This window comes from Phacochoerus africanus, chromosome 2 (genome assembly GCF_016906955.1).
Source record: "Phacochoerus africanus isolate WHEZ1 chromosome 2, ROS_Pafr_v1, whole genome shotgun sequence".
NCBI lineage: Eukaryota > Metazoa > Chordata > Mammalia > Artiodactyla > Suidae > Phacochoerus > Phacochoerus africanus.
Genome location: NC_062545.1, coordinates 238,930,084 through 238,954,991, shown reverse-complemented (window position 1 = coordinate 238,954,991; position 24,908 = coordinate 238,930,084). Strand labels below are relative to the sequence as shown.

Below are 24,908 nucleotides of genomic sequence, written 5' to 3'. Positions count from 1 at the left end.
AAGAAAGCACGTTGGCATCAAATCATGGAGGGCTTAGTGCCTAGTTGAGGAGTATAACCACATTTGCAGAGGAGGAGCCTTTGAAGGACTTTGGGGAGCCAAGGACTTGGTCAGAACCCTGTTCTGGAACAATCTTCGGGCAGCTCAGGCAGCGTAGCCCAGGAGAGGGTTCTGAAAGCAGGAAGGACAGTTAGGAAAGACTGCTGCAGTGGCTCAGAGGGAGATGTGGGGCACCAAGGATGATCATCTAGGGAACCGAGCAGTGGGCTCAGGTGGGAGGAGAATAATGGAGGTACTATAATTAGTACTTGGTAAATGATAGCCTTTAGAAGGCAGAGAGAGGGAGGGAGAGAGGGAAAGAGGAGATTCAAGATAACATTTATAGCTTGGAAAACCCTGGACAGAAATAGCCACAACAGGAAAATCTGGTTGTGTGGAACGGGGAAGGAGATGAGACATATGAAGAGTTCAGTGTGGCCGTGGTGAGCACAAGAGACCTGTGGGGTATTCAGGAGACATTCAACAGTGTGCTGGGAATCTAAGTCTGAAGTTCAAGGGTAAAGTCCTCATTCCAGCAATGGTGGGCCAGTTGCTGAGGGCCAACTCTCCTGTTGAAAACAACTAGAAGAAGCTGGGCAGAAAGTTTTTAAAGGGAGTTCCTATCGTGGCACAGTGGTTAACAAATCCAACTAGGAACCATGAGGTAGCGGGTTCGATCCCTGGCCTTGCTCAGTGGGTTAAGGATCCAGCGTTGCCGTGAGCTGTGGTGTAGGTTGCAGACATGGCTCAGATCCCGCGTTGCTGTGGCTCCAGTGTATACCAGTAGCTACAGCTCTGATTAGACCCCTAGCCTGAGAACCTCCATGTGCCACAGGAGCAGCCCTAAAAAAACAAACCAGTCAAGAAAAGTGATCTGAACATTTGGAGCCACAGTTCCTCTCAAGGAAACTGGTAGTTCTAAAAGCAGAGGCTGAGAGCTGATTGGAGTTTTCAATACACAAGGCTGGTGGAGTTCCCATTGTGGCTAAGCATAATGAACACGGCTAGTATCCTTGAGGATGTGAGTTCAATCCCTGGCCTCGCTCAGTGGGTCAAGGATCCGGCATTGCCATGAACTGTGGTGTAGGTCGAAGACACAGCTCGGAACCTTCGTTGCTGTGGCTGTGGCGTAGGCTGGCAACTGTAGCTCCATTTCAGCCTCTAGCCTGGGAACTTCCATATGCTAAAGGTGCAGCCCTAAAAAACAAACAAACCAGGATGGGAGAAGAAAATAGATGAGGGCCTACCAAGAAGAAGATGCCTTGATAAATGTATCAGGATTTTTCTTGGGCCCCCCAAAGGGCTACACACTAGGAAGAAAAGGGGGGAAAGTCCTTGCTTGAATTAAAATGACCAAAGCTTTCTAGTTCCCTTTAGCCTGGAGGTATTTGCTAGAGTAAATTCTCTCTGGTGGGAAAAAATTTTCATCCAAAAATAACTAAGCATGTAAAGACAAAACATGCTCAGAGATGTGTTCAAGGACAGACATACAGTAGAAATCCCAGGGGATTCAGATAATGGAGTTATTAGACCCAGACTTTTTGTTTGTTTGTTTGTTTGTTTGGGGTTTTTTTTTTGGTCTTTTTAGGGCTGCACCTGTGGCATATGGAGGTTCCCAGGCTAGGGGTCGAATCGGAGCTGTAGCTGCTGGCCTATGCCACAGCCACAGCAATTCTGGATCTGAGCTGCATCTGCGACCTACACCACAGCTCAAGGCAACGCCAGAAACTTAACCCACTTAATGGGAACTCCCGACCCAGACTTTAAACTAACTATGATTAATAAGTTTAAAGAATTAAAATATTGAGTTTTAGCAGTTTAAAAATTTGAGAACTAAAATTTACAATGTTTGATATTAAGAATTCCATGGAGGGAGTTCCTGTTATGGCTCAGTGGTAACGAACCCAGCTAGTATCCATGAGGATTTGGATTCCATCCATGGCCTCGCTCAGTGGGTTAAGGATCCAGCATTGCTGTGAGCTGTGGTGTAGGTCGCAGGCACAGCTCCGATCCCGTGTTGCTGTGGCTGTGGTGTAGGCTGGCAGCTGCAGCTCCGATTTGACCCCTAGCCTGGGAACTTCCATATGCTGCAGACATGGCCTTAAAAAGGCAAAAAACAAACAAAAAACAAAAAAAAGAAAGAAAGGAAAAAAAAAGAGAATTCAGTGGATAGATTTAATAATGGACATAGCTGAAAAGAGAGTTAGTGGGCCAGAAGATAGAGCAGAAAAATATCCAACCTGAAACATAATGAAAAGGATGAAAAACAGAAAAGAGCATTAAAAACATGGCATATGAGGAATACATTTTATAATGTAATTTTAGCAAGGAGAGGAGAAAGAATGAAGCAATAATAGAAGAGAAAATGGCTAAGAATTTCCGAAAATTGGTAAAGGAAAACAAACCACAGACTCAGGAGAATCACCATAAACTCCAAGCACGATAAAACAAACCTCCTCCTCCCCCAAAAAACAACTGTAAAATCTGCATTCCTGGGGTTCCTGTTCAGACTTAGCAGAACCTGACATTGCCTCTGTGAGGCTGTGGGTTGGATCTCCAGACTGGCCCAGTGGGTTAAGCATCTGGTGTTGGAGCATGCTGCAGCACTGGTCAAAGATGTGGTTCGGATCTTTTGTTGCCATGGCTGTGCCATGCATTGCAGCTGCAGCTCCAGTTCTACTCCTGGCCTGGAAACTTCCATATGCCAAACAAACAAACAACAACAACAAAAAACACTACATGCCTGTTATGCTTTTTTTTCTTTTCTTTTTAGGGCTGTACTCACGGCATATGGAAGTTCCTAGGCTAGGGGTCAAATCAGAGCTACAGCTGCTGGCTTACACCACAGCCACAGCAATGCCAGATCTGAGCCACATCTGCGACCTACACTGTAGCTCACACAATGCCGGATCCTTAACCCACTGAGCAAGGCCAGGGATTAAACTTGCATCCTCATAAATACCAGTCGGATTTGTTTCTGCTGCAGCACAATGAGAACTCCTGTTGTGCATTTTTAAATTGACATCTAAACTTTTTCATAACTTAATTAGCTGCAAGGGATTTATTTTCTTTTCTTTTTTTCTTTTTTTTTTTGTCTTTTTGCTATTTCTTTGGGCCACTCCTGCGGCACATGGAGGTTCCCAGGCTAGGGGTCCAATCGGAGCTGTAGCCACCGGCCTACACCAGAGCCACAGCAATGCAGGATCGGAGCTGCGTCTGCAACCTACACCACAGCTCATGGCAACGCAGGATCGTTAACTCACTGAGTAAGGGCAGGGACCGAACCCACAACCTCATGGTTCCTAGTCGGATTCTTTAACCACTGCGCCACGACGGGAACTCCTCAGATTCTTAATTTTGCTTCATACTATCATTCTAACATTTGCCCCTTATCATACTTCCTTGTATGTAATATAATTAACTTTTAAAACTATCCCATGACCATAAGGCTCTGAATGTTAAATTTTTGTTGGGATTGATGTCATTATTAGTAGTATACATTTAATCAAAGCAACAAAATATACCAGAAATTTTCATAAATATTAAATATGTTAATATTAAGTATTACTAACTATAAAAGTAAAATTTTGTTAGAAAGAGCTAGATGTGTTTGTTTATTGCTGTGTAATTAGACATTAGTACCTTAAAATAACAAACATTATATCACCGTTTCTGAGGGTCAGGAAACTGGGGGGGCTTAGGTGGGTGGTTCTGACTCAGGGTCTCTCATGAGGTTCTCTCACATGGCTGTTGACAGGAGGCCTCAGTTCTCTGCCACATGGACCTCTCCAAAAATTTGCTCATGACACAGAAGTTGACATCCTCCAGAGTGAGTAATCCAAGAAAGAATGACCAAGAAGAGGCACAGTGTCTTTTTAAGAGGTTTATTAGGTAAAACTCACTTATCATACAGTTCACCCATTTAAAATATTTATAAAGGTCAGTGGATTTTATTATATTTACAGAATTGTGCATCCATCACCACTCTCAATTTTAGAATGTTATTACTCCCAAAAGAAACTTTGTACTTTTAGTCACCACTTTTCAGTACCCTCAACACCCCCAGTTCTAGGCAATCACTCATTTTCTATTTTCTGTCTCTACAGAGCTGCCTATTGTGGGCTTTTCATAAAAATAAGAAGGGAATTAGACAACATGTAGTCTTTCGTGACCGGCTTCTCTATTTAGTGTAATATTTTCAAGTTTCATCCATGTTGTAGCATGTATCAGTATTTTTTTTTTTTGGCCATGCCCATGGTATACAGAATTTCCCTGAGCCAGGGACTGAACCCATGCACAGCAGCAACCCATAACACTACACCACCACAGTGACAACAACACCAGATCCTTAATCCACCGAGCCACATTTTTTATTTGCTTTTTTTGTTTGTTTGTTTTGTTTTAGGGCCTCCCTGCAACATACATAAGTTCCCAGGCTAGGGGTTGAATTGGAGCTATAGTTGCTGGCCTACACCACAGCCATAGCAATGTGGGATCTGAGCCATGTCTGTAATCTATAGCACAGCTCATGGCTACACCAGATCCTTAATCCACTTACAAGGCCAGGGATCAAACCAGCACTCTCATGGATGCTAGTCGGATTTGTTTCTACTGAGCCACAACAGGAATTCCCCCCCAAAAAACACATTAAAAAAAAGACATTATAAAGGTCATAAAAGGACATACTGACAATCGTATGTAATAAATTTGAAAACTTAAATGAAATAGAGAAATTCCTAGGAAAATACAACTTAAAAATAATGCAAGGAGAAATAGAACTGAATAGTCCTATAAACTAGTAAAAACATTTTTAAATAAATTAAAACCCCTCACACAGGAGTTCCCATTGTGGCTCAGCAGTAAGGAACCTGACTAGTATCCATGAGAATTCAGGTTTGATCCCTGGTCCCACTCAGTGTGTTAAGGATCTGGTGTTACCATGAGCTGTGCTGTAGGTCGCAGATGCAGCTCGGATCTGGCATTGCTGTGGCTGTGGTGTAGGCTGGCAGCTGCAGCTCCGATTCAACCCCTAGCCTGGGAACTTCCATATGCCATGGGTGCTACCTTAAAAAATAAAATAAAATAAAATTCTTCACACAAAGAAAATGCCCTTTGGCTTCATTGGCAAAAATTCCAGTCTGCACAAATTCCTCCAGAGAATTTTTTAAAAAGATAATACTCATTTTATGGGAAGCATAATCATGATACAAAACCCAACAAACACGGTAAGAGAAAGGGAAATTTTATGTAAAGTCATTCATGAATATAGTTGAAAAAACCCTGAGTGGGAGTATGATGGAGTAAGCAAATGCCTCCTGGCTTTTCCCACTGAATGCAGTCATAAAACCCAGCCAGAATGCATGAAGCAGAAGCAGCTATCTGAGGACTCTGAAAAGTAAAAGTGGCGGACAAATTGGGGACGTTAGGAATGTGAAGCACTGAAGTGGTAATGAGTTCACCGTCTTTTATCCTCTGCTCCTCTGCCACTATGAAAGTGCATGGCAGAGTGGGCTAAGCAAAGCTCTGGCTTTTACTTTTCTCTGGGTGGAGGACCGAAAAGAGAAACCGTGGGGAACTGATTAGTACACAGGAGATCAGAGTGAGTGAGGGGCTTGGGAGCATGACCCCATAAAATTGTTTACAATTTCCTGGGCTCAGCCCTTACCTGTGGTTCAGTTGATCTGGTCCTAGTTGGCATATAAAAGTCTTAACTGAATTTACCATCAGCCAGGTCCCAGAGTGGTCGCTGGGTCGTGCAAACTTGGGACAGATCCAAATATTTTTGTAAGGTCTTTGAAGATTGAAATGAAATTCTTTGTTTTGGGGGGGGTTCTTTTTGTTTGTTTGTTTTTTTCTAGGACCGCACCCATGGCATATGGAGGCTTCCAGGCTAGGGGTCTGATCAGAGCGGTAGCTGCCGGCCTACACCAGAGCCACAGCTGGATCCTTGACCCACTGAGCGAGGCCAGGGATTGAACCCGCAACCTCATGGTTCCTAGTCAGATTCGTTAACCACTGAGCCACGACGGGAACTCCTGAAATGAAATTCTAACCACAGCCCACAACATGTCAGTTGGAACTTATGGCTTGAAACTAATTAGGTCAACTGCTTACTTATACAAAAATTTCAACATCTTTGTAGGATTTAAACAAGACCCAAAGTCTCATATCATATATCTAAAATATTTAAGATACAGTATTTAAAAACTACTTGGCATATGAATGACCAGGAAAATCTCAACTCACAAATAAAAAGAAATCAATAGATGTCAATACCAAGGTGACTTTGACACTGGAATTATCTGCCAAAGACTTTACATCAGCGATTATAAAACTAGTCTAAGAAATAATTGCAAGCATCCTTGAAACAAATGGAAAACTCAAAAGTTTCAGTAAAGAAATGGAACAAACAAAATGGAACAATGGAAAAAAATGGAATTTTTTATGCTTTATATTTTTTACAAAATGGAAATATTTGAACTAGAAAATTTTAAAAGCAAATTTAAAAAACATCACGGGTTATACCCCAAAGCAAAATGGAGATGACAGAGGTAAGAGTTACTGAACATGAAGATTGATCAGTAGATATTAATCTGGACAGTGAGGGAAAAAAAATGCTGAAAAGAGCCCCAGGGACCTGTGGAACAACAAGTCCAACATTTGTTCCATCAGACTTCCAGAAAGAGAGGAGAAAGAGCACAGAGCTGGAAAAATATTTGAAGTAATAACAGCTGAAAAGTTTCTAAATTTGGCAAAGATGTAAATCTACAGATTCAAAAAGCTCAGTGAACCCCCAACAAAATAAAACCAAAGAAATGTACATCCAGTCACATCCTAGTAAAACTACTGAAAGCTAAAGAAAAAAAAAAATCTTTAAAGAAGCCAGACAAAAATAACACATTACCACAAGGGGCCAATGATTTCAATGAGTGTTGAATTTTCATCGGACACCATTAAGGCCAGAGGAGGTGGCACAACACTTGTAAGGTGTTGGAAAAAAGAACTATCAAGTGAGAATTTTATATCCAGTGAAAATATTTCACCTTCAGTGAATATTTCATGAAGATAAAATAAAGACATTTCCAGAAGAAGGAAAAGTAGGAGAATTTATGGTCGGATGATATGCTCCAAAAGAACTGCTCCTGAAGAGTTTTCAGAGGAAAGGGAAATGACACCAAAAGGAATCTTGAAACATCAGGAATGAAGGAAGAGTGGCAGAAATGATAAATATCTAGGCAAAAAGAGTAGACTATTATTTTCCTCTTGAGGTCTTGAAAATAAGCTTGATGTTTGAAAGCAAGAAAGAAAAGTGTCTGACGGGGTTTCCAGACACCATGTCTTATATATGACAACTATAATATAAAGGAGGGAGGGGAAAGGGACCTAGATGGCAGTAAGGTTTTTATATTCCACTTGAAGTAGGTAAATATTAATTTAAAAAAGATCATTAAGTTCAGTATGTACTTTGTAATCCATAAAACAACCTCTAGAACTTTTACACCAAGAGATATAGTCAAAACACAATAAATTAAAATAGGATAGTAAAATTTTTACAAATAACCCCAAGTAAGGCAGAGGAATGATAGAGGGGAAAGGGGGAAAACTAATTATAAAATAGTAGACCTAAATCCAAACATGTCAATAATTGCATTAAATGTATTTTAAACACACCCATGGGGTGGGGTGGGGGGAACAAATGGTTAGAATGAATAATAAAACATGAACCAAGTATATTCTGCCTATAAGGTACTCACTTCAAACATAATAATATAGATAGGTTCATAGTAAAACGATGGAAAAAGATATTACCATGCATGTCATGTCATGTCAAAGTAGACTCAAAGCAAGGAAAATTACAAAGGATAAAACCATTTATTACATAATGATAAAAGGATCAATTCACCAAGAATTCATTACAATTCTAAATAATATGTGTGTGTTACAACAATGGTCTTAAAATAGATGAAGAAAAAACTGACAGAAATGAAAAACACAAATCCACAATTATAGTTGAAAAAAAGTATAATGGATGCTCTTTGACTACAATGGAATGAAAGTAGATATCATAAACAGAAAGATATTAGGAAAACTCTACACCTTTGGAAATTAAACAGTACACTTTTAAATAATCCATGAGTCAAAGAGGAAGTCTTGGGAGAAATTAGCAAGTATTTTGAAGTGAGCAGGTGAAAATACAACATTAAAGTAGTTCTTAGAGTGAAATGTATAATATTAGATCCTTATATTAGAAAAGAAGCAAGGTCTCAAGTAAATAATCTAAGTTTTCACCTTAAGAAATAGAAAAGAGCATAATAAAGTCAAAGCAAGCAGAGGAAAGAAACAATTAAAAGCATAAATCCATAAAACTGAAAAATAAAGAAAACTTAGTGAAATTAAAATCTGACTCTGAAAAAAATTCCATGAATCTCTATCAAGACTTACAAGTAAAAAGACCCAAATTAGCAATATTGATTGAAAGACACTGGAAACATTAAAAAGATAATAAGAGAATGTTATGAACAACTCAATGTATAGAAATTGGATAATTTAAGTGAAATGGACAAATTCCTGAAAGCTATAATGTATTCAAGCTCACCACAGATGAAATAGAAAATCTAAATAGTCCCATAACTCTCTAAGAAATTGGGTTTGTAGTTTAAAACCTTTCACAAAAATAAACCTCCAGAGCCAGAGAGCATTGCTGGCTAGTTCAACTAAATATTTAAATAAGTATGACCAATTCTACACAATGTCTTCAGGGAAAGAGAGAGAGGGAAATGTGCATTTCCCAATTCATTTTATGGGGAAGCATTACTCCAATACCAAAAGTAGACAAAGGCAGTATCCCAAAAACAAAACAAAACAAAAAACCCCAAAACAAACAATAAACAATAAAACTATAGACCAATATCCCCTAAGAACAGAAATGCAAAAATCCTACAGAATGTTAGCAAATTGAATCCAGCAACATATAGAAAGAACAATACATCACAACAAAATGGAGTTTTTCCCAGGATGCAAAGATGGTTCAATATTTGAAAAATCAATGTATTCTATCACATTCACAGTCTAATGAAGAAAACTCACATAATTATATTAATTCACACAGAAAAAAATGGACAAAATTCAACTTTCACTTTTTATGAAATAATCAGCAATCTAGGAATATAGGAGAACTTCCTCAGCCTGATAAAGGACATCTATGAAAAACTCATTATTTTTAATGGTGAAAGGCTGACTGCTGTCCCCCTAGGGTCAGGGACAAGTCAAGGATGTCCCCTCTCATCATTCCTGTTCAACATTGTACTAGAAGTCCTAGTCAGCACTGCAAGACAAGAAAAAGACATGAGGCATACAGATTGGAGAGGAAGAAATAAAACTGTCCCTATTTGTAGATGACATGATTGTCTACATAGAGAATATAAAAAAATCTACCCAATAAACTCTCAAAATAAGTGAGTTTAGCAAAACTGCAAGGAATATGATTGACACACAAAAATCAATTATATTTCTATACAGTACTAGCAGTGTATGAAACTAACACTTTTAAAATACCATCCACTAGATTTACAAGGAGATCCTGCTGAGTAGCATTGAGAACTATGTCTAGATATTCATATTGCAACAGAACAAGGGGGGGAATGTATACATGTAAGGATAATTTGATCCCCTTGCTGCACAGTGGGAAAAAAAAATTAAAAAAAATAAAATAAAATACCATTCACAAGAGCTCCATGCGATAATTCTACAAGTATAAAACTAAATGAATATATAGTGGATGGAATCCAGTAATACTTTAAAGAAATTATATAATTTGAGTCTAATAGTTGTATAAGTGTATATTGTATTTTATATAAAAATATATACATAATATGTCACAACCAAGTTACATTGTCCCAGGAATGGACAGATGGTTTTACATTGATAGATTAATAAAAGTTACTTGTCCTAAAACAAGGAGAAAAAATGCTCTTTTTAATAAGGATGCAGAAAAAGTATTTGATAATTCAATATCTATCACAATAAACTTTTAGCAACTTGGACTCAAGGGAACCTTCTTAAAAAAACCAAGTCATTATTTATATATGATAAAACTGTTTATACAGAAAGTATGGAAATATCTACAAATAAATTATTACAAATTTCTTTATATATTCTGGATACAAGTTTTTTGCCAAAGAGGTGATTTGCAAATATTTTCTTCAGTTGTGGTTTGTCCTTCTATCCTCTTAACTGTGTCTTTCCCACTCAGAGTTTTTCATTTTGATGAGGTCCAATTTATCCATTTTTAAATGGATCATGCTTTGAGTGTTCTACTTAACAAATCTGTGCTTAACCCAGGTTACAAAGAATTTCTCCATGTTTCCTTCTAAAACATTTGTAGTTTTTACATTTTACATTTAGAGCTACGATTCATATTGAGTAAAGAGAAGATATTTACTACGTGTACAACTAATAAAGGGCTCACATTCAGGAGTTCCCGTCGTGGCGCAGTGGTTAACGAATCTGACTAGGAACCATGAGGTTGCGGGTTCGGTCCCTGCCCCTGCTCAGTGGGTTAACGATCCGGCGTTGCCGTGAGCTGTGGTGTAGGTTGCAGACGCGGCTCGGATCCCGCGTTGCTGTGGCTCTGGCCTAGGCCGGTGGCTACAGCTCCGATTCAACCCCTAGCCTGGGAACCTCCATATGCCACGAGAGTGGCCCAAGAAACAGCAAAAAGATAAAAAAAAATAAATAAATAAATAGAAAAAAAGAGCTCACATTCAAAATATCTAAAGATCTACAATCTGCGAAATGGAAAATCAATATCCAGAAATCAACTGTATTTCTATAGACTAACTCTAAAAAGAATAAATAAATTTTTAAAAGGAATACTACATATATATTTTATTTTATTTTTTGTCTTTTCTAGGGCTGCACCCGTGGCATATGGAGGTTCCCAAGCTAGGGGTCTGATTGGAGCTGTAGCCACCGGCCTACACCAGAGCCACTGCAACACGGGATCTGAGCCGCGTCTGCAAACTACACCACAGCTCACGGCAACGCCAGATCCTTAACCCATTGAGTGAGGCCAGGGGTCGAACCCGCAAACCTCATGGTTCCTAATCGGATTTGTTAACCACTGAGCCATGACAGGAACTCCTACATATATGTTTTAAAGGAATACTATATATAAGGTATATATTTTAAAAAATATTATATAATTTTTAAACATCAGGTACCTGGGAATAAATATAACAAAAGTTGTGTGAGACCTCTAGAAAGTAAAGTATAAAAGAGAAATTAATGAATACTCTCCAAAATGGAGAGATATACCATGTCCATGAATTACAAAAATTGATATTCTAAATACATGAAATTTTCCTACATTGATCTATAAATTCAGCAGGATCACAACCAAAGTCCTCACAGTTTTTTTGTGCATCTTGACAAACTAATTCTAAACTGAATAGGATATGATAAGGCTATAAAAATGGAGGCAGTGGTATTGGTGTAAGGCTGACAAATAGGCCAACGGAATAAGAAAGCTCGTCATGGACATGTGATTTTAAAAGGTGGCACTGCAGAGAAGAAGGAAAACTGGTACTGGGACAATTACGTTTCCATGTGGGATATTTGTGACCCTAGGCTAGAGAATGATTTCTTCAAGTATCAAGAACAGTAACCAGGAGTTCCCGTCGTGGCGCAGTGGTTAACGAATCTGACTAGGAACCATGAGGTTGCAGGTTCGATCCCTGCCCTTGCTCAGTGGGTTAAGGATCCGGTATTGCCGTGAGCTGTGGTGTAGGTCACAGATGTGGCTCGGATCCTGCGTTGCTGTGGCTCTGGTGTAGGCTGGCAGCTGCAGCTCCGATTCGACCCCTGGCCTGGGAACCTCCATATGCCGTGGGAGCGGCCCAAGAAATGGCAAAAAGACAAAGAAAAAAAAAAGAACAGTAACCAAAAAGGAAAGACAAATCAGATGAATTAAAAGTAAAATATACCTTTACGAGTTAAAAGGCAAGCCACAGAATAGAAGATGTTAACCACATGTGAAACCTATAAGGAGCTCATATCCAGAATATATTCAGAATTCCAACAAGTCAAAAAGAGAAAATAGTCAACCAAACAGAAAAAAGCAAAGATTTCACAAAAGAGCAGATCCAAACGTCCAATTAACAGGAAAAGGTGCTTAACTGTAATTATCAATCAAGAGAATGCAAATTAAAACAGAACTGAGATAACACTTCATATCCAATTGGCTCTCATTTAAAAATCTGACAATCTCAACTACTGGCAAGCATGTAGAAGCAACAGGATTTCTCATGTGCCGCTGATGGCAAAGTAAATTGGCACAATCACTTTGCAAAACAGTTTAGCCTTATCTAGAAATGAAGACAGTAATTCCCCTCCTGGCTGTATATCCTAGATAAACCTGAGTACATGTGCACCAAGATACATTCACAAGAATTGCATTATCTATAATTGTCCAAACTGGAAACAACCCAGATATCTATCAAGAGGAGACTGAATAAATAAAAGGATGTGCCTACAGAACACTATACAGACAAGGCGTGGGAAGAACTACACCTACATACAACGTGGATGAATTGTAAAAACACAATTCGAACAAAAAGAGCCAGACACAAAATAATTCATATGGTACAATTCTCTTATGTAAAGTTCAAAAACAGCCTGAACTAATCTGTGTTTTAGACATGCCTACTCGGATGGGCAAAACCATATAGAGAAGCAAGGGCTATACCATAAAAGTCAGAGGGGAGAGACGGCATTAAAATCAGGAAGGGGGCCACATAGGAGACATTTCAGGTATTGGCAATAATCTATTTCTTGAGCTCGATAATGATTACATGGATATATGCAATATTTAAAATAATTTATGAAGCTATACAGTTATGAGTTGTGTGCTATATTATCGTTTTTGGTCTTTTTGCCTTTTTAGGGCCACACCCACGGCATATGCAGGTTCCCAGGCTAGGGGTGGAATCAGAGCTGGAGCCACCCACCTACACCAAAGCCACAACGATGTAGGATCTGAGCTGCGTCTGCGACCTACACCACAGCTCATGGCAACACCAGATCCATAACCCACTGAGCAAGGCCAGGGATCAAACTCATGGATGCTAGTCCATGAGCCACGATGGGAATTCCATAGACGTGTGTTATATTCTTAAAAAGATTTTAAATGTTCTGAGGAGTCTGAATAAAGCCTTCCAATAATAAGTGTTCTAGTTTACATGTGATATATTTACTTTTGTTCAAAGATATAATACTGTTCTTTTGAAAGTAAATGTGGAACTTTTTATGTTTTCCTTTAAATGGTACCAAATACACATAGAGCCAAGAGAATGGGAGCTCTTTCTCATTGCCAGGAATAGTGAAGATGCAGAGAGGACATGCTTAGCAGTGGATATTTTCTAACGTACTTTTAAAAAAGTGCAGAGGAAACGAATCCAACTAGCAACCATAAGGTTGCGGGTTCGATCCCTGGCCTCGCTCAGTGGGTTACGGATCTGGCATTGCCATAAGCTGTGATGTAGGTTGCAGACACAGCTCAGATCCTGCGTGGCTGTGGCTGTGGTGTAGGCTGGCAGCTGTAACTCCAATTGGACCCCCTAGACTGGGAACCTCCATGTGCCGCAGGTGAGGCCCTAAAAAGAAAATATATATATATTAAATATTCTAAGGTAGATGGCTAGGTGGTAAGGAATAGACTCGTCATGATTCTGTGGCCTGAATGAAACAATGCACTATGACTGTCATGTTTCTGAGCCATGCTACCTGTGTTTTGTCCTACAGAACTCTTCCTCAGGAATAAAACTTTCTCTGATAAGAGTTGAGCATGGAAGAAGCAAGGTTATTAAACAACAGTCATCAAAAGTAAGCCCATGAAAAGACATCCAACATCATTTAGGCGTCAGGGAAATGTGAATCAAAACCACAATGAGGAGTTCCCGTCGTGGCTCAGTGGTTAACGAATCCGACTAGGAACTATGAGGTTGCGGGTTCAATCCCTGGCCTTGCTCAGTGGGCTAAGGATCCGGCATTGCCGTGAGCTGTGGTGTAGGTTGCAGACACGGCTCAGATCCCGCGTTGCTGTGGCTCTGGCGTAGGCTGGTGGCTACAGCTCCGATTGGACCCCTAGCCTGGGAACCTCCATATGCTGCGGGAGTGGCCCTAGAAAAGGCAAAAAGACAAAACAAACAAACAAACAAAAAACACAATGAGAAACAAGAACATACTGTATAGCAACAGGGTAATACTACTTAATACTGTATAAGAACCTATAAGGGGGAAAAAATCTGAAAAAGAATGGAGATTATATACATGCATGATTCCTTTACATTGCTGTACACCTAAAACTAACACACCTTTCCTTTTTTTTTTTTTGTCTTGCCATTTCTTGGGCTGCTCCCGTGGCATATGGAGGTTCCCAGGCTAGGGATCGAATTGGAGCTGTAGCCACCGGCCTATGCCAGAGCCACAGCAACTTGGGATCCAAGCCGCGTGTGTGACCTACACCACAGCTCACAGCAACGCCGGATCCTTAACCCACTGAGGGAGGCCAGGGTTCAAACCCGCAACCTCATGGTTCCTAGTCAGATTCGTTAACCACTGAGCCACGACGGGAACTCCTAACACACCTTTCTAAGTCAACTATTCTCCAACCAAATTTATTTTTTTTTAAAAAAAAAAGCATAATGAGATGCTACTTGCTCCCAACAGGATGATAGTAAGTAGAAAAACAGATAATAAAGAGTTTTGGTAAGGGTGCAGAAAAATTAGAAGCCTTACACATTGCAATTGGGAATATACAGTAATGCCACTGCTTTGATGATTAAACATAAGAGTTAAAATTTGATCCAAAAGTTTTATTCCTAGGTATATACCCAAGAGAAATGAAAACACATGTGAACACAAAACCTTGTACACAAACGTTCATAGGGCTCTATTCATAATTGCAAAGAAACGGAAACAACTCAAATGTCCACAAGCTAACAGATAAATGGGTACATAAAACATGACATATCCACACAATGGAATATGATTTAACTTTGTAAAAAGGAATGAAGTACTGGCACACACTGGAAAGTGGCAGACCTTGAAAACATTATGCTAAGTGAAAGAAGCTAGATAAAGGGTCACATTTTATATGGAATGTCTAGAATAGGCTAATCCATTGAAACAGAAAGTAGATTAGTGGTTGCCTAGGACTAGGAAAGTGAGGGGATGAGAGGTTTACAGCTAAGTGGTACAAGGTTGTTTTTTTTTTTTTTTTAGAGTGATGAAAATGTTCTAGAATTGTGGCAGGGATTGTACTGGTCTGGGAATATATAAAAGTTGTTGAATATTATACTTTAAATGGGTGAATTATATGTTATGTGACATATCTCAATAAAGCTTTTTAAAATATGTCATCTGGGAGTTCTCATCATGGCTCAGTGGTTAACGAATCCGACTAGGAACCATGAGGTTGTGGGTTCAATCCCTGGCCTTGCTCAGTGGGTTAAGGATCCAGCGTTGCCGTGAGCTGTGGTGTAGGTCGCAGATGCGGCTCGGATCCCGCATTGCTGTGGCTCTGGCATAGACCAGGGGCTACAGCTCCAATTCGACCCCTAGCCTGGGAACATCCATGTGCCGCGGGAGCAGCCCAAGAAATGGCAAAAAGACAAAAAAAATTAAAAAATAATAATAAAATAAAATAAAATATGTCATCTGGAGTTCCTCTTGTGGCTCAGCAGAAACAAATCTGACTAGTATCCACGAGGATGCAGGTTCCATCCCTGGCCTCACTCAGTGGGTTAAGGATCCAGCATTGCCATGAGATGTGCTGTAGGTCACAGATCTGGCTCGGATCCGTGTTGCTGTGGCTCTGGCTGTGACGTAGGCTGGCAGCTGCAGCTCCGATTCAGCCCCTAGCCTAGGAACCTCAACATGCTGCAGGTGTGTCCCTAAAAGATAAAAACAAACAAACAAGTAAATAAATAAATAAAAATATGTCATCCTTCCATTGTGCTTTTTAATACTTCTGAACAACCCAACTTGGACCAAAATATTGCAGTTTCTAACTTCACATGTTAACAGAAAGGTATAATAAGACAGAAAAATACAACAGACTCTTCTTTGGATTTTGCTGTCTTGATGGAAGAAGGCTTCGCCGATGCTTCACTGACACCGGTTTAAACCCTTATGTGGCATCCTGGGAACATTTGGGATAGGTAAAGTTTGCTCTGTGTGTGTATATGTAAAGTGTTTGACAAATAATTTTGAAAGGGAAGATGGGAAAAGAGAACTAGAATGAAATCTCCACCACAGGTCTAGTCTCAGATTGATTTTAGGAAAAAGGTAAATGTTTACACTGAGTACTTGTTTAAATAATAATTTTTAGATATCCTGAATTAGATGAAATATATTATTAAAATTAATTTCACCTGTTTCTTTTTACTTTTTTTTTTTGTCTTTTTAGGCCTGCACATGTAGGTTCCCAGGCTAGGGGGTCTAATCGGAGCTGTAGCTGCCAGCCTGCACCATAGCCACAGCCACATTAGATCCAAGCTGTGTCTACAACCTACACCACAGCTCACGGCAACGCCGGATCCTTAACCCACTGAGCAAGGCCAGGAATCGAATCTGCATCCTCATGGATGCTAGTCAGACTCTTTTCCACTGAGCCACGACAGGAACGCCCTCTTTTTTCCTTTTTAACATGGCTACTAGGAAAAAATTGCAATGAACAGGGGTGGCTTGCATAATATTCCTGTTACATCATGGCACTGGTATAGATACTCTTCTCCCAGGACAGGGACTGTGTCATCCCCACAACCCCAGCACCTGGCACAGGGACCTGCACAGAGAAGCCTCAGTGAATGGCGTGTGTGTGTGTGTGTGTGTGTGTGTGTGTGTGCGCGCGTGCGCCTGAATTGATAAGTACATTCATGAATGAATGAGTGAATGAACAAAGGTTATAGATGGTTTTTAAGGACCTGGTCAGTTTCTTCTAATTTGCTGAGGATTGTAAGTACACAAATAAACGAAAGGGAAACAGAGGTAGTTAGAAGTGAGGAGGCTTTGAGGTAGGGAGTTTCAGAGAATATTTTATGGGAACCTCACTTAATATAAGGGCCAGTGAACCTGGACCCTTGCTTCACCATCTTTCTTTTTCCTTCAAAAATGTCCTCCTGCGGCACTTTAATAGATGCCAGAGATTTAGCACATCCCATCACCCTGGGAGGTAGGCACCCTTCTTGATGTCTTTTTATAGATAAGGAAACTAAGGCACAAAGATGTTGGTAACTTTTCCAGGATTACCCAGTAAATGGTGGAACTGCTATTTGAACCAGGCCATCTGTCCTCAATGTCCAAAACCCTAATCACTACACCATCCTGTCTCACATCCTGTCATCCTGCCTAAACATCTCTCCAGCAGAGATGTAGGTTTCTTTTTTCTCCCTTTATTCACCTCTCTTCCAGCCCTAGTTCCTCAGACCTTGTATTCCAGGAAAAAGTTCTCCAAGAACCTTGCTTAACTGGGAACAGTTGTAAGGAAACCCCAACTTCCCCACAAATGAGACACACACACACACACACACACACACACACACACACACACACACCATAGCTGCACAGTCAAGCACAACAGCCAAGGAATCCTGCCCCCCTCTCCCGTCCCAACACTGTTCCTTCTGCTTCCATCCCTGAGCCTGCCCACCCCCACCTCCTCCCTCCCCAGCCCAGGTGGCTCCGCTCCCAGGCCTGGAGTTGGCCCTCCCCTGCTTTCCGGGCAGACTCAAAGGAAACGGGTGTTGGAGGAGCCTGAGGCTTCACGACTCTAAGCAAATGCTTTACCTGTCAGTCGAGCAGATGCCTGTATGGCAACTACCCGGGTACAGAATAGGGACCTTCCAGACATCACCTTGGCCCATGCCCAGGAGATGCCTCCATCTCACCCACCATCACTCACCAGGGACTCCTTTCCAGCCTCTGCTTGGATGCCTCCAGGAACAGAGTGACCCTGAGTTTCCACCCACTGGGAATCAGTGCCCAGGAGATGCCTCATTCCCACCCACCAGAGACTTGTTTCCAGCCTCAGATTGGATCCCTCCAGTAAGAGCCTGACCCTGAAGTCCCCCCACTGGAAGGAGCCCAGGATCTCCACTTTCAGGGCCAAACAGACTAAGAAGGAACCAACAGGCCATCTTCCTCTCTTTCTCTCTCTCAATAAACTGTGAATAATAATGAATTTACTTATTCTCCCACTTAAAAAGCTGTTTAAATCCTTTGAAGAATCTTGCAAGGTAGCTTGGCCAGACAGCAGGCAGGGCAGTCCAGTGCCTCTGGTGGTGGGGCCAGGGTCTTCCACTCGCCTGTCTTTTGGTCCAGCAGGTAGGCGTTTGGATTGATAGTGTAGTCCTTTGTCTGGACATCGCTGGCTGTGGTAACGCCTCCACACACAAACACCTTGCTGTCTCCAATGGAGCAGATCGCATGGGACACATCCAAGGGGCAGTTGTTGGGCAAGAGAGGCACCGAGGTGGTCGTCTTGTTGGCCTTTATCTTCTGCAGGTTGATCTCCACACTCTGCCGGTGGCTGTACACACAGAGGATGTTGTCCTGATGAAAAGAGAGCAGGGGCCGGTGGTTGAACTCGATGGGGAAGGTGATACACTGGACCACGTCCCCAGTGTTGGTGTCGAAGCAGTCCACCACCCCAACCCGGGAGATGTAGCCCTTCACCAGGCACCGCCCAGTGACAATGTACAGGTTCCGGTCACCCTTGGTGATCACGGCTGTGCCGTCCATAGGGATGCTCATCTTCCCTGCGAGGCACCAGGCCTCCTTGCGTTCATCATAGCGAAAGATGTTGGAGACATACCGCCTTGGAGCGATGCTCCCGCCCACTGAGTACACCGTCCCCCCACAGGTCACCATGGTGTGGAAGACAAGCCCAATGGGCAGGTCGGGCAACTTGGTCCAGGAGTTGTCATCCATGTCATACCGCCAGGCTGTCTTCAGCCCTGAGATCTGCTCCGTGGTGCCACCAGAGATGTAGATGTAGCGACCGGCCGCGGTGGCGCTAAGGGCTGCCGCCCGATAGGGCATCTCCGAGAGCTTCAACCACAGGTTCTCCTGGATGATGTAAGCGAACACGCCATCGTTGAACTTGCCGTGGGCCTTCTGGCCTCCGAGGATGACCACCGAATCAAGCAGGGCCCCTTTCCGCTGGTAGCTCAGCAGGCTGGTTGGCCTCTCCTGCTTGCGGTCCACAAGGACACTCTCAATCAGGGTGGAGTGGGCTGAGCTGTTCTCCATGCCCATCAGCTTGTTGCTGGCATACATCAGCGTCTTGTTGGAGACGGCATTGAGATTGATGTAATTGAAGAACTTCTTGAAATACTTCTCCCGCTCATCCTTCCGGAAGTATACCCAACTGAGGAGTGCCTGGAGAGCCTGGTCCTCGTTGAGCACGTGCAAGTTTTCATCGCGCAGCAGGCGGCCGAAGATGACAGGTGGACAGCGCATGAAGTGCAGGGAGCCCTCGGGGCTGGCCCAGTAATGGAAGTTGTCGCGAATGCCGGAGTAGGCCAAGTCCGAGACCTCTTTGAGTTCAAACAACTCGGCCAAGAAGAGGTAGCGCAAGCAGTTGGCACGGCGGATGGACTTGATCAGGAAGTCATTGCAGTGAATTCGAAGGCGGGGGGTGTTGAAATACTGGGCCCCGCGAAGCAGCTCCTCCACGTTCTGCTCGGAGATCACCACCTTGCCGCTGTAAAAGTAGTCTAGGAGGTGGTCCACCGTGGTCGGACTCAGGTAGTTGGGGTCGATGGTGATAAAGAGCTCATCGGTGGTTTTCATGTCGTGGTTAGAGATGAGGCTCTTCACCAGCGGAGAGACGGCAGCCAGCACGTTGCGATGTGCAAAGAAGACGTGGTGGTCCACAGTCAGGGCCATGTCCCAGTACTCTTTGCGTTTCCTCTGTTTGTTCAGGTTCTGCAGCACGAAGCTGTTGTAGTTTTTCTCGGTGAATTCCAATTTCATGGTGCTTCTTGCTGGCTGAGGCAGACGATCAGCAGCAGGTACTGGAGAACGGACTTTCTCAGGCCTTTGGGATTCAGATGGATGGTTGTCTGCAGCGCAGTTGAGCAGGGAGCCGGGCGGGTGGGAGAGAGGATGATGTCATAGAGTGGGCGAGGTCATCACAATGCCGACCCCCCCACCCCAGGCCTTTCTCAGAGGCACAGGGCTTTTCTCCCCTCCGACGGCCCCGACCTGATCTGCCAAGGCCAGGACGCATGCTGGGGTCCAGAACTCAGGAGGACACGCAGATAGGTCGCAACTCCCACCTGGGAGAGTGCTGCTAGAACGCCAGAGCCACTTTAGGCAGGGGTTGGTGGAGGGAGGGTGAGGGAGGCTGGGGGAAGGAAAGGGATTATTAGATCATCTAGAAGAATGTACTTTGTGCAGGAGGGAAACTGAGGCTCGGAGAACAGAAGGGGTTTGTCCAAGGTCATGTAGCCAGTCGGAAGCAGCAGGGCCTGGGACCCAGGCCTTCTGTAATGAAGCACTTTCCCCACCTTTCAGGACACTCTGAACTACTCAGCTCCTCTGTCTGTGATTCTCAAGCCCCAACGCTCTCTTCTCTGCCAAGGCCCCTGGGTATCAGAGAAAGAGAGCTCTGTTCTATGGCTTCTTACCTTTGGGTACACAGAAAACATTCCTTATAAAACTGAGAGGTAGGAGTTCCCGTCGTGGCTCAGGGGTTAACGAATCTGACTAGGAACCATGAGGTTGCGGGTTTGAACCCTGGCCTCGCTCAGTGGGTTAAGGATCTGGTGTTGCCGTGAGCTGGGGTGTAGGTCGCAGACTCTGCTCGGATCCCGCGTTGCTGTGGCTCTGGTGTAGGCCGGCGGCTACAGCTCCGATTGGACCCCTAGCCTGGGAACCTCCATATGCTGTGGGAGCAGCCCTGGAAATGGCAAAAAGTCCAAAATAAATAAATAAATAATAAATAAAATAAAATAAATAAATAAAACAGAGGTAGAGGCCAGTCACTGGAGCAAAAATGCAAGTGTTATCCTTGCCCCGGGGGATGGGAGTGCGTTGGAAGCCCTGATTATTTCAGTATTCCCTGAAAACCGGACAGTCTCTCTACACTTCCAAGCCTGTAAAATGTTGGGGGCTGTGATGGGTCGGCTCTCTTCATCACGTGTGGACTTGGACAGGTTGCTTTTTCTCCCTAAAACTCAGTTTTCTCATCTGTGAGATGGGAATCATCATAGTACCCCCCCCCTTTAAAGATTATTAAGGGTTGTGTTACAAGAGAAAATGACTGAAGTGTTAAATCAGAGCGTTTGGCTCGAAACAAATGTTCAAAAACGCTAGCTGCCATTATTATTACATGAGTTCGCCAAGCTTTGGCGTTCCTGGCTGCTCCCTTTGTAAATACTTGTTTACCTGGTTCTGTTCCCTGGAGTTGAGACCTAGCATCCCCCGTCCCCTCCTGGCGGGCTCCCTGCTCTTCCTCCGGCCACGCGGTGGCGCTAGAGGGTCATCTCCCACTTGGGAGCCGGGGCGCCGCCAACGCCTGCGGCCCCGCCCGGGTCCCGCGGAAGAAAGAAGCGGAGCTGCCACCCCTTCGAGGCGCCCGCTGCGACCCTGGGACTCCCTTGGCTGGGCCTCCCACGATCGCCACAAAACGCACCTGTGCCCTTTTTCCAGACGTGGGTACTGAGTCCCAGACGGCAGGCGCTTGGCTGGGCGACCAGAGAGGAGCCATCAGGACTGGGGGCATCCCCTTCAGTGTCCGCGGGTTGGTTTCTTCGCAGGCTTGGCTGGCTCGGACCTCCCGCAGCACTGCGCCCCCCGCCTTCGGAGCACACGTGGGGCTCCCCGAGTTCCCGGGGCGCGGCTGTGCCTAGGAAGGGATAGTGACTAGCCGGAGCCTCCCACGGAGGAGGGCCGGCTCCTGCAGGCCCTACCCGGACCAGCCTTTTAGAGAGCTCCTGGGAAGGGGCTCAACACGCAGACGCTGGTCGCATTGGCGACACCTGCCGAGAGGACCTGGGCTCGGCCCGCGCCCTCGATCCCCTCCAACGCCGGCCCTACGCCCTGCTCCTGACCCTCAGGCCATCCTAAGCGCTCCTACTAAAAACGCGCCTGTTACTGGAGCCTGGGGAAAGTAAGCCTACCAGCTTTTCCCCTCCCTTGGGGCAGTCAAGATCTCATTATTATTCACTCTTTCCCTTATCCTTTCATTTCGGACTTAGCTTTGTCTTTATTGGGGAATTTGGTAATTTGAAAATTATTTAAAAGTGCTTACCTTTTGGAGTTCCCACTGTGGCTCAGTGGGTTAAGAACCTGACAGAGTATCCATGAGGATGCGGGTTTGATCCCTCGTCTCGCTCAGTGGGTTAAGGGCCCAGCATTGCTGCAGGCTGTGGTGTAGGTTGCAGATGCTGCTGGTATGGCTGTAGCTGTAGCACAGGCCATCAGCTGCAGCTTGGATTTGACCCCTCGCCCAGGAAGTGCCATATGCCACAGGTGCAGCCTTTAAAAAAAAAAAAAGTACCTACCTTTGCATGCTGAATTTGTTCACCTTGATGCCTGAATGAGTTAGAGGCACTCTGACTCTTGAGATATGTGTCTGCACAGGGCTAAGACCTTCTATTTTCTCTGAGGAAAGAAGGCTTAGATTCCAGCCCCTCCACAAACTAGCTATGTGGCTTAGGTGGGTCCCACCAGGTCCGTTGTCTCCCTATGAGGATAAGTGAGCTCTAATTGCTTCAGCAGCCCAGGTCTGGAGAGCAGAGGCCAGAGACAGCGGCAACTCACGTGGAGGATGAAGCCTCCTGGTGCTGATGCTGGGTTCTTGCTTTTCACTCCCATTGGCCTCCCGGCCCGCCCACCCAGTAGGAGATGGATGGGTCAGGCCCTGGTGTTTCATCACTCCCTTGCCCCACATCCACTTTGGTGGAGGAGGCAGCCATACCCCTTTGTTTTTCTTTCAGGCTGCAGAACACAGGGGCAGGAAGGTCTCTCATCAGATGCTTCCTTCCAATTAAGAAAATTGGGCTTATGGAGTTCCCTTGTGGTGCAGAGAGTTAGGGACCTGGCATTGCCACAGCAGCGACTTGGGTTACTGCGGTGGCGTGGGTTCGATTCTTGGCCCAGGAACTTCCACATGCTGCGGCATAACAAAAAAAGGAAAAAAAAAAAAAAAAAAAGCAAGGGAGAAGAAAGTTGGGCTTAGGAGGTGTTATGGTGACCTGAAAGGATCCAGCAGACTTTACTCCATGTGCCAGACCTTGTGCACTGGGATAGATTGGGGCCCAGAGAAGGAAAGAGGCTTGTGCACCTCTGAGTGCACAGAACTAGGCCTGGGACCCAGGTTTCCTGACTCCTTGCTCTGCTCTCTGGCTGCAAAGGGGAGCTGGCCATCTGGCTCATCTTCTGCTCTCGTTGAACTTGTGGGAGTTGCCGTCTTGAAGAAGTCCATTAAAGTTAGATTAGTGCCCACATGCTCAGCCAGCTTTCTTGTGTGGCTTGTCAGCATCCTGAAAGCTCCCCAGTCAGCTTTCTCCTTATTCCAGTCAACCAAGGAAACAGACTCCAGCCTAAAGAGGCTGGTTGCCTGCCAGTGTCCACCACCTGTTTATGTATGTGTGTGTCTTGGGTAGAGGAACCACTTCCCTGGTCATTGAGTGTATGTTGCTTGTGGTGGGCACTAATCTAACTTCTTTAAGGGACTTCTTCAAGACGGCAACTCCCACAAAGTCAACGAGAACTTGTGAACCCAGGTGTGGTGAGAATAGGACCTTAGCCCCAAGGCCCTCAGCTGGGTCTCTTTACTCCACCCATTCTGTTTCCTACCCAGCTCAGCATTTTCTGTTCATGGAAGACTCCCTAGGGGAGGGGATTCTAATATTCTAACCTTCTGGGGATCATCAGCTGATAGATCAATTTGTTGGAAAGCCCTGAAAAAAATGAAAGGTATGTTTTAAAGATAAAAATTTGGGGAGTTCCCATCTTGGCTCAGTGGTGAATGAATCCGACTAGGAACCATGAGGTTGCAGGTTCGATCCCTGGCCTTGCTCAGTGGGTTAAGGATCCGGCGTTGCCGTGAGCTGTGGTGTAGGTCGCAGATGCGGCTTGGATCCCATGTTGCTGTGGCTCTGGTGTAGGCCAGTGGCTACAGCTCCGATTGGACCCCTAGCCTGGGAACCTCCATATGCTGCGGGAGCAGCCCAAGAAATGGCAAAAAGACAAAAAAAAAAGAAAAAGAAAAAAATACAGATTTGGCCTGGAACTAGCAAGGTCAGAGGAGTCTTTCAGTATTTCCACCCATTTTGTATCTCTTAACAACTGGCTTTCTCACTTCTCTGTATTTCCGACCCGTAACTGTGCTTACATATAGCTTTGGCTTGCCATGGCCTTAATTCAAATTCATGGCATCCTTATTTTTTCAGTTCAATTGATAAATTCTCCCCATATTTCTTAGCTCAGGTCCCTGGTCCGTGGCCAACCCAGGGATTGGCTGCCCTTGGATCACATGTCCATTCTAGTCCGGTCAGCTGGGTGATGGAAGATCACGTGGTTCAAAACATGGCCACCTAAGGAGCAAAGTCTATAGAAGAGAGGTTAGAGATATTCGGAATCTTCAGTTACCTGAGACGGGAACTGAGAGTTATGGTTTACTTTAGCCACTGATGGAGAATCAGGCATGAGGAGTTTCCTGGTGGTTCAGCAGGTTTAGGATCTGGCATTGTCACTGCTGTGGCATGGGTTCAATCCCTGGCCTGGGAACTTGTGCATGTGTGGCCAAAAAAAAAAAAAAAAAAAAGATCAGGCATGAATAATGTGGGAGTAAGATA

The 24,908-nt window shown here is 43.9% G+C and overlaps 1 protein-coding gene across 1 annotated transcript; it reads right to left on the bottom strand.

Annotated features, from left to right (window-relative positions):
* Positions 1–18,218: 18,218 nt before the first annotated feature.
* Positions 18,219–20,349, bottom strand: CCIN (calicin). Its single transcript, XM_047769561.1, has one exon. The coding sequence runs from the start codon at positions 20,074–20,076 to the stop codon at positions 18,310–18,312; it is 1,767 nt and encodes a 588-aa protein (XP_047625517.1). The 5' UTR covers positions 20,077–20,349; the 3' UTR covers positions 18,219–18,309.
* Positions 20,350–24,908: the final 4,559 nt, after the last annotated feature.